Genomic DNA, 9,774 nt, shown 5'->3' with positions numbered 1-9,774 from the left:
CCCCCCCCCCAGTGCCACTCTAATCCCCTTCCCCTGCCCAATTTGCTGCTCTGCTTTCTGTTCCCTGTCCAATCTGCTGCTCTGCTTTCTGCCTTATATGTTACTGTGCTGCCTGTCCCCTCTCCAATATACTGTGTCCCCCACACAGAGGCTTTCCATGCCGTTTGGGGCATGGGTGCTGCAGGTTGGCCACCCTTTAGTTAAACAACACTAGGGTAGATTGTCAAGTCTTTAATTCATTTTCAGACTCTAAAAGTTGGAGTCTCTATTGTCAGAGCTAAAAGCTCTGTTATCTCCAAGACTTTAGTATACAGGGTGTTTATAAAGTCCTTGTATAAATTTAAACTTTAATAACTTTGGATGTACACATGATAGAAGCAAACTGTAAACAGTGATTGAAAGCATAATTCATTAAGTTTTAATACAATACAGCTCAAATTTCTAGACTTCACTATAACTGCCATCTTTCATAATACATTGTTCAATTAGATTTTCCAACTCATAAAAAACATTTTCCAGTTGCTGCTGGGGGATTTCATGAATTGCGTTTGTGATTCTTACCCTGTGCATACTTTACACTATGCTAAAAACACTTAATGAAATATGCTTTCAATCGACATTTACAGTTTGCTTCTGTTACATATATATCCAAAGTTATTAAAGTTCAAAGTTTCACAAGGACTTTATAAACACCCTGTACTAGTAAATCTTTGTGGTCCAGCCATTACAGGAAAATAAAAGCACTCCATGTTAGGTGTGGGTTTCATGTAAATGTTTGTCTGAGCCAACCAATATTATAAGCATGTCATGGAGTGGGAACAGTGCTTACTGGGTTTTATTTCTCTGATGGAGTCCAAGATATATTGTTACTGTTCCTTTAACCTTGCTTTAATTTTCTAAACTGCAAAGTGTACATTGACTGTAACTTGTATCTTTCAGATAAAGAAAAAAAGGAAAAACTCGAGGAGGATGAAGCAGCAGCTGCCAGCACTATGGCAGTCTCTGCCTCCCTTATGCCTCCCATCTGGGACAAAACTATCCCTTATGATGGGGAGTCTTTCCACCTGGAGTACATGGATCTCGATGAGTTTCTTCTGGAGAATGGTATTCCTTCCAGCCCTAACCATCTGGATTTGAACCAGAACCCCCTCTTGCCTGTGGCTGAGCTGGAAGGAAAAGAGGGTGCCAGTGCATCTGCTGCCTCACCATCATCCTCTTCTTCCACTGCAGTTTTCCAACAGTCAGAAGCAGCCTCAAGTACAGGTGGGTGAAATGACTTGGGGCCATGTGAGGGGTTTCTGTTGTGATGTGGAAAGAGAGATCACCTCAATCTGGGGAGAAGCATGACTGCCATGCCACAGTTAGCTAAGGCAGCTTAAACAATATAATTGTGTCCCTTTGACAGTGTTTCATCCACTGGGACAGTTCATGACAATGTTGGTGAAGATATTTTTTCTCATTTCCAAAATGTCTAAATGCCCCTGTCCATTGCCATTTAACCACTTTACATTCAATATAGCAGTTCACAGATTTTGTCTCTTGATGCTAGAGCTTAGGGAACCAGCCTAGCTAAAATAAGTATTAATGTAGCACAAACCTCCCAGAACTCAAACTGAATTGTCCTCCATCCCTTCTCCCTCCCCTGCACCCCTTCCACCTCAAACTTTCTTATTCCTTTTCATATCAGAAGTGCTGAAATATGAACAGAAAATAGCCTTCCTTTTTCAGTAATTCTTCCAGCTTTTATAGGTTAGTGCTGGAATTCTTGTGAAAAGTACCTGTTGTAATGCTTGGAGATTTAATCGTTTCAAATAAGTACTTGTGAGCCATTAGTGATTCAGTCCATTTAGATACATCTATATATACGTTAACATCCATCCAGTGAACTGTGAGGGTTAGGCTTTCTTGTTAGATTTTCATAAATTATGAAATCTTAATTTTTAGAGAGAGGCTGTTTCTACTAGTACTTGGAAGTTCCTGGGACTATTTGGAAGTTTCTTGACCACTTGTGGTAGCAATGCAGAGACAGGATGCAGCCAAATGATCCATTTACTATGTAGCAGAAGTGAAGTGGAAACATGATGTGTAGCTCTACTACATAGTGCCTTGCTCAAATCCAGCATAAAGTTACTCTTTGAAAAATGTGCAGTAACTTTACTACAATGTGTCATGTGTCCACTGCTCTTGTCTGTTTCATCCCATAGAAACCTCTTTTTTTTCCAGTGTAAACCATTTCCTCTGCCACCTAATGGGCAGGTACAGTAACAGCAAGGCATGTAGTTTGGAACAGCTGTTTGTTCTTCTATTTCTATGGAATAAAACAGGGAGTCATTTACTCTGCGGTAATTGTGTTGTGTGTCCTTACCCAAAGAAAGAAACACTGCACTAGTACTAGCAATCCAACTACCTTCTGATTCCTGCTCTGGGAAGGAGCCTAGAATCTCAGGTTAGTCCTACACTTGAATGCCATATAATAGCCAATAAGTCTGTACATTGCTGTACTGGGAGTGAGCTTTATAGAAGAGGCCTGTGCTCTGACACCCCCCGCCCTATGGAAACCTGGCAGATAAGTATATAATATGAAGCAAAAGCTCTTACGACAGGAGCTGTAAGTTGGCTTCTTGTCTGCATGCTAACTTGTAGCTTCCATGTTTATGTCTGATGTTTTATGTTAAACTTTAGTTATAGGAGAGGAGGTCCTACTTTTCTGAAATTCTTGCATGATATAGCCATAGCCTAGATGTGGCTGAATTTTATTGATGGGTGGAAAGATTAATTTATCTGCCTACTTTATTGGCACTAAACTTTGCCATCCATTGCTGTGAAATACACCATATAACCATAAGATTGCTATAATACACTGCTTATCTCAATGTCCTTAAAGGTCATGCTATAACTCTATTTTTGTCACAGTACAAATCTCTTCTATGCCAGGCCATCTGTTATGACATTGCCATATAGCAAAGAGGAAGAACACTATATATAGATCTATAGTACACAGATATTTTTTATGTTTTTTTTTTAAAGTGATTTGTCCGTTGAAGACCAGACAGTGAGTGAGAGGAATATCTGAACAGGCTCATGTTTCCATGGGAATTTCCAAGGCAGAAAATGGCAGGCAGCTAGAGTTCTGTGAATTTCTCTCATTTCACTCTGCTGGGGGAAATGCATTTTTTTTATGTGTAGCAAAGTGCATAAGGCTTTTGTTTAGGAGAGTGGTTAATATGTTGTGCCATTTTCCTCCCATTGTATATTACTCTGGCACGCATTACTACGGCTTCTATTCTTCCACTGTTCAGCATCACTGCAGGGCTGTGACACTGCCTCTTTTAGGAGATGCACCATGTTGTGGGTGGCCCCCAGGATACTTCAGGTGTGTGCTAAATGATGGTAGTTAAATACTGCATACAGTAAGACAGTGAACAGAGATGTGCATATGGGTGCATGGATTCATCACTCTTGTTCTCATATTGTGATGTTCTCCTGCCTTTGCCAGAGGCCCCTCCACAGAATGAAAGAGATACGCCCAGTCCCATTGATCCAGACTGTGTTGAGGTTGAGGTGAATTTTAACCCTGATCCTGCTGACTTAGTGCTTTCCAGTGTGCCTGGTGGTGAGCTCTTCAACCCCCGCAAGCACAAGTTTACCGAAGAGGACCTGAAACCACAGCCTATGATTAAAAAGGCCAAGAAGGTTTTTGTTCCAGATGAACAAAAGGTAAGTATTTGTTATAATGCTGTGCTTAAAGTTTGCATTGCTCTTTTTTATCTATTAAATAACTGGGGCAAAGCTAATGTACTGTACTTGCAGAATTGGATGAGGAGCATTGTCTATGGTAGGCTGATTGCTATTCTTGTGTGGATAGGAAGGCTACTGCAGTTTTGCTAGCTTGGTGCAGTGAAGTGAGTCAGTTACTGGGCAGGTGTGATCTGTAGCCCTGGACAGAGAAATTAGAGGGAGAAAGACTGTTATGTCACAGCTTGTTCATGCCATCTTTTCCCTTCTTCAGTAGTGCAAGCTGTTCCTCAGAATATAAGTATTTTTCAGTACCTATTTGCCAATGCGTTTGTCTAGTTCAGTTGTTAATGAGGCAACAGAACATCTATCGCTTTCTGTGGAAAACTATGCCCCAGCCTGATAGAATTAAGTGTTAAGAAATTGTTCTTGATTACTAACTGAAATGTTCCCTTGTTTAATTTAACATCACTTTGCACCCTTGATTTAACCAAAGTCTCTCAGGAGTCCAAAATCCTATGTTATGCTTTTGCCTGAATTTCAGTTAATATTTGAACCATGCCTGCCCAAGGTCCTGCAGTGATGTACAGGCAGCAATCAGGTGGTTATGGTGGGGCAGAAAGGTATCTGTTTGGGACAGTTCAGCATTTCAAAGCCAATTGGACTAGCATCCCTTCTTTCCTTCAGGATGAAAAATATTGGACGAGGCGGAAGAAGAACAACGTGGCAGCAAAGCGCTCCCGTGATGCTCGGCGGCTGAAAGAGAACCAGATCACAATCCGAGCAGCCTTTCTGGAGAAAGAGAATACAGCTTTGAGGACGGAGGTGGCAGAACTGCGCAAGGAAGTGGGGAGATGCAAGAACATTGTCTCTAAATATGAAATCAGATATGGACCCTTGTAAGCACACACCCCTTTTCGTTGTTAGGGTTCCTGTTTTAGTCTCTTAGACCTCTCTGCCTCCTGTAGAGACTCCGAGAAATAGTGTGTGTGGAGGCTTTGTCATTTTGCATCTATAACAAAGATCCACTTCTGGTGACACACCTGGATCAGGCCCTTTCCTAACAACTGTGTTGCCAGAACATAAGCAGCGTCCATCTTTACAACTTTGTTTTAACACAACTAGAGTGTTTGGTGATGCTAATCCAAAAGAATGGATTCTTCCATTCAGGGGAATAAAAGTGAACCCATCTAGATGGTTGGACAGGGCTTTTTCTTTCTGTTGTAATCTTCATTTTAAATGGAAAGATAGCCCAAGTGTCCTGTTTTTGCTTGTACTGTCACTTCAAGTTTAGTTTTATAATTGGTTATACAATTGGGTGCTGCTGGACAGCATTGTAAAATGATTCTTTTCCCACTTCTGCTCCTACATGTTAAAACAATGCCAGTTGGGTAGGGCTCGTGACATCACTGTGCTCTTCTTAGGCATGGGAATGGCCTGCCTTCTGCAGAGGTGTGGAGAACCCCCAGATTAATTACCACATTATGTAAACCAGTGTGCAGCAAGTACATTGTTCTGAAACATTACTTAAACATTGTGGCAGGTTATTTCTCTGGGCAGTTTTCAGAAACACAGGAATGAGGTGCAAGGAAAGAAATCCAGTACTTCTCCTTCTGCTGTGGGCAAGCAGATTTCTGAACTGTGAGCAGTGGGTTCCATGAAATATATTGCTCTTCAGAGAATCACAGAAAATGAGGGTTAGAAGGGACCTCAGGAGGTCATCTAGTTCAACCCTCTGCTCAAAGTAGGACCATTCCCAACTAGATCATCCCAGCCAAGTCTTTGTCTAGTTGGGTCTTAAAAACCTCCAAGGATGGAGAGTCCACAACCTTTCTGGGTAGCCTGTTCCAGTGATTTACTGCCCTCTTAGTGAGAGGGTTTTTTCCTGATATCTAACCTAAACTTCCCTTGCTGCAACTTGCTTCCTCCTTTCCCCTAAGAGGGACTTCCCTCTTCCTGAACTGCTGATTCTGCAGTGCACAACACTTAATTTGGAAGTGAGGGAGATAGGCACCACCCAGTTGGGCTTTTGCCAAAAGAGCATAGGTTCTGCCTTATCGGATCAAATAAGCTCACATGCTTGGGAACTGCCCCCATGTGCTTCAGAAGAAGGTTTGTAAACAACCTAGCACTGAGTTGGTAGAGGATTCTTCTAGACCTCTGGAAGAGTTTTCTTTTTTTAGGGTCCCTTGTACAGTGAGCAAGCTGACAAGAAGCCACACCCACTCTAAATATGAATATTTTTTATACTTGGAACTGAGGTTTGGGGGTTTTTTGTTTTGTTTTGTTTTGTTTTGTTTTGTTTTGTTTTGTTTGCCCCCATCAGACCTGAGCTGACATTTTCATGCTGGGCAGGTCTAATTCCTCTTGATAATCCTAACATTTTCCCTCTTAGTGGAGAGGTTTTTCTTTTCATGGGGTGGTGTGTGGTGGTATTGTGGGGAGTACATTCTAGATAAATTGTCACACTTAATGCTTTGCTTTGTTTAAAGTGACTTATCTGATTCCGAGTGATGCAACTCCTAAAGACTTCTAAAAACAAAGAAACTAAAAAGCACACATCAAATTGCCTGTCTTCAGAGTGAATGGTGAAATCTGTGAGGTATCCCTACACAAACAACTGATGATGACCCTGCCTGCTTGCAAGTACCCCATCTGAACTACCAAGGGCTGGGCATGATGAAAAGTGCAAAGTCTCCTTAATACTGTGTATGGCTTTCTTATATGTTTTTCTTGCTGTAACCATAAATTACAGTAAGGTTGGTTACTGGGGATTTGTCAAGTACACTCAGTTCATGTTTTTGAGTTCAGTCTGTTGACAATTTGTGTAAATAGTAAACTCTTTTTTTTTGGCACTTGAGTGGGAGAAAGTGGACAGTTTTAACTTAATGGCTAAAATTATATCTTAAGCACTTCTTTTATTTCTTAAGAATTGAAATGTTTACTTACTTTTTTTTCCCCTCTGCAGTTAAATAGGTTTTAGCTAATGCTGCAGTTGGAGTCTGGCAAGGTATAGCATCTTGCAAGGTACTGTAAGTGGAGAACCAGAGGCATCCACAGGAAAAGCACTCTAGGATGCATAAGTTTTGAACAAATGCAACAGACTTATTGATGTAAGTGACAAAGCACCACAAAGTGTGTCAGCCAAAGAGTTATGAAATAAACCCTGTCAGGTGCTCTTTGTAATTCCCAGAGCCCTCTGATTCCTTCTATGCCCTGATAAGCTATACTGTTGGGAGCCCACTCCTCCCTTTGTGTATCTTGTTAGGAGGTTCTCAACAAAACGAGACATTTATTTTCTGACTGCTGAACTGCAGTAGGGAAGAGGTGTGCACATCTCCACTGCTGAGTCCCTTATCTTGCAGCATGCTCCCACCAGTAAGTCTGAATTGAAGTTCTAGCATAGCTACTAGCCAGTGTTTCTCATCATTGTCTCTTTTTTCCCCCCTCCTGCCCCACTTTGTTATTTCCCAAGTGAATCCAAACTTGCCAGTGACTGCTTTGGGACATGAAGTAATTCTAAAACTTGAGACATTCTGGCACAGAGTGGTAGATTCAGAGTGTAGATAGTTTTCCAGGGAAGTTGGTCCTACATAGAAAAAAGAAAGGATGTGAATGGAAGAAAGTTCCCTTTATAAGGGTGCCATTAATACAGAAAAAGAGTCTACCTGAACACCAGGCTGAAAGACATATCCATAGGGAAAGTAAAAGTGGAGTATTCTACATCCAGTGAATTATTGTAGGGCTACACCTACCGTCAAGGTAATATCAATAACACAGAAGTGGGGGAAGGGTGTTGTCTGTGCCACGTACCCTCTCAGCCAGGAGATAACAAATAGCAGACACCTTGATTTAAAAAAAAAAGCTTTGAAAAGCCTTCAACAGGAAAAGTGCCTAATTGTGGGGCTCAGTTAGTTGCAAACAAACTTGTGAAAAGTGTTTTAATGCTGAATAAATATTCTCTTTGCCTTCATCAGAGAGATTCTTGCCCTTTAGAACTTTCTTGTAGAAAGATAAAGAAGAAAGGGAGCAGTAGGGTGGAAGCAGATGGTATGCAAACTTTAACCTTCCCCCCCCAACCTCCCCCCCCAACAAAAACATTGTAATCAGTTTTTCACAGCCTAACCCTTATAAAATTGAATCTGCTTTTATCCATCAAATGTACTGCTTAACCTATTCTCAGAAATGAACTGTGTTCTTAGTTTTTAAGAACTTGTTTTAACTTTTCTCCCTAACCAGTAAGAAATTTTAATAGTATGTATATAGCCTTGTAACTTAGGACTCTTAAGATTCCATAGGATAGTCCATGAAAGTTTTAAACTTCAGAAAGGTTAATATTCCAACACCAAATTCCTAGAATATCAGGGATCTATTACTGCAGAACTGGACTGACATTTTTGGTGTGTGTGTATAGATAGGGGAAGGATATTTTTTGTTAAATGGCCTTGCCATATATTTTATAGATACTGTATGCATGTAAGATATGTTAACAGCTTTCTGCATTTATCTTAACTTTCCATTTAATTGGCTCTGATTTTTATTATTTTTGACAGTTGTGCTTATTGTTTCAAGATAAGTGGGCTTTATTTTTTTTAATTATTAACTTAAAGGGTATGGCAGTTGAACAATGATGTTTATTGTGCTCCTTCATCATTATGCTTTAGGAACAATTCTGAAATCCTTCAGCAGTTTCAGTTGATGTTTAATTAGATGACAGCAAGATACTCTGATAAACTTTAATGACATCATCTAGAAGAAATGCGTATATAAAACTTTTTGCAGTATATTGTGCTATGTTATGAACATAGTGTTCAAGTAATAGGAATGATGTATAGATTCCCATTTGCTCTCCAAATTACAGCACAAATTTATGCAATAGGTAAGTGAAGTATTCATTAAGTTTTGTCTTTTGGAGAAGAATGTTCTTAATGTATGTACTTCCCTGCAGAACCATACACAAGATTGCACATCACATGTGCTGTGGTATGTAAGTGTGCTGTAAGATTATCTCACTCTCAAGTATAGTTTTCTAAACTGTGGCTTAATTTTTATAGTTGGAGAATCTTCTTATTGTGAAGCAAAATCTCTGAGACAATTGTGGTGACTCTTTATCCCTTTATGAATTCAACTCCCACCCATCATCTCCTTCATCTGTCAGACAACACCTATTTCTATCATGTCCTGGGTTTCTGTTGCATGATTATGGCACCTTTTTGCTGCCCCCCACCCCCTCCAGTTTTTGCAGTCTTTTGGAAGTTAGGCATGCAGCTGTAGAGCTTTCCATTCATTTTGGAACTTATAACCTTGAACTCTTCATCCTAGACGACTATTGTAGGTCATAACATAACTATATGTCCATCTTACTTGTGTAGCTTCTTCATGTTTAACATAGTGGCCACAACAAGACTGACACATTGTTTTACTGAATTTCAGCATTAAAATGAGAAGTTCCTTAACAACAGAACAAATTCAGTATTGGGAAATATCTGTGAAACCTTCTTGCATATGTTGTTTCATGCCATGTGCTCCATTCCTCATGTAAAGGGACCATCTCTATGGGAGGAAAAAGGGAGTTTAGTCTTCAGCCTCACTAGAGGCTGCCATTTGCAGTAGGTTGTGATATGGTAACCTGTTCACTGGTAACACACTGAAACCACTAGTCATTTCACAAAAGTCACTAAACAGTCACTGATAGTTATTTTCAAGATGTATGTATTGTTAATAGTGTTTAGGGAAAGTCTGCTTTGAAAGCTGATATCTAATTCTACATATCAGAAAAAGATTTTAATACAGCATTATTTTCACGTACAGTCTCCCACACAATCTAACGATAAGAATTAAATCTTCATCTAATAGCAATGCATTAAATATTCCCTATAAATTCAGTTTTCAACTTAATGCTGAGTCTTACTGCCACTGAATTAGATGGCCAATCAGCTATTAACTCCCATAGGAAGCAGCCTTTTGCTCTTTGCTGTGGTGGTTTTAAGGTTTTATTTGACATTGAAGTGGTGAATGCTTTTGCATGCTTAGCTGGGG

The 9,774-nt window shown here is 40.1% G+C and overlaps 1 protein-coding gene across 3 annotated transcripts in view; it reads left to right on the top strand.

Moving 5' to 3' along the window:
- Window positions 1-7,599, top strand: part of TEF (TEF, PAR bZIP transcription factor) — a 25,111-nt gene extending 17,512 nt beyond the window's left edge. Inside the window, exons 2-6 of one of the 3 annotated variants that reach the window (XM_019515109.1) lie at window positions 940-1,263; window positions 2,372-2,446; window positions 3,497-3,717; window positions 4,423-4,634; window positions 6,228-7,599. In XM_019515109.1, coding sequence (XP_019370654.1) covers window positions 940-1,263; window positions 2,372-2,446; window positions 3,497-3,717; window positions 4,423-4,634; window positions 6,228-6,249 — 854 coding nt within the window. In that variant the 3' untranslated portion in view covers window positions 6,250-7,599. Of the gene's footprint in view, window positions 1-939; window positions 1,264-2,371; window positions 2,447-3,496; window positions 3,718-4,422; window positions 4,639-6,227 lie in introns of those variants that run through there. The other 2 variants (XM_019515110.1, XM_019515111.1) reach the window with 2 other exon arrangements.
- The last annotated feature ends 2,175 nt before the right edge of the window (window positions 7,600-9,774 follow it).

The sequence above is a fragment of the Gavialis gangeticus genome, unplaced genomic scaffold (assembly GCF_001723915.1).
Source record: "Gavialis gangeticus isolate Ggan-Ray unplaced genomic scaffold, GavGan_comp1, whole genome shotgun sequence".
NCBI lineage: Eukaryota > Metazoa > Chordata > Crocodylia > Gavialidae > Gavialis > Gavialis gangeticus.
This window is presented reverse-complemented; position numbering and strand designations above follow the sequence as displayed.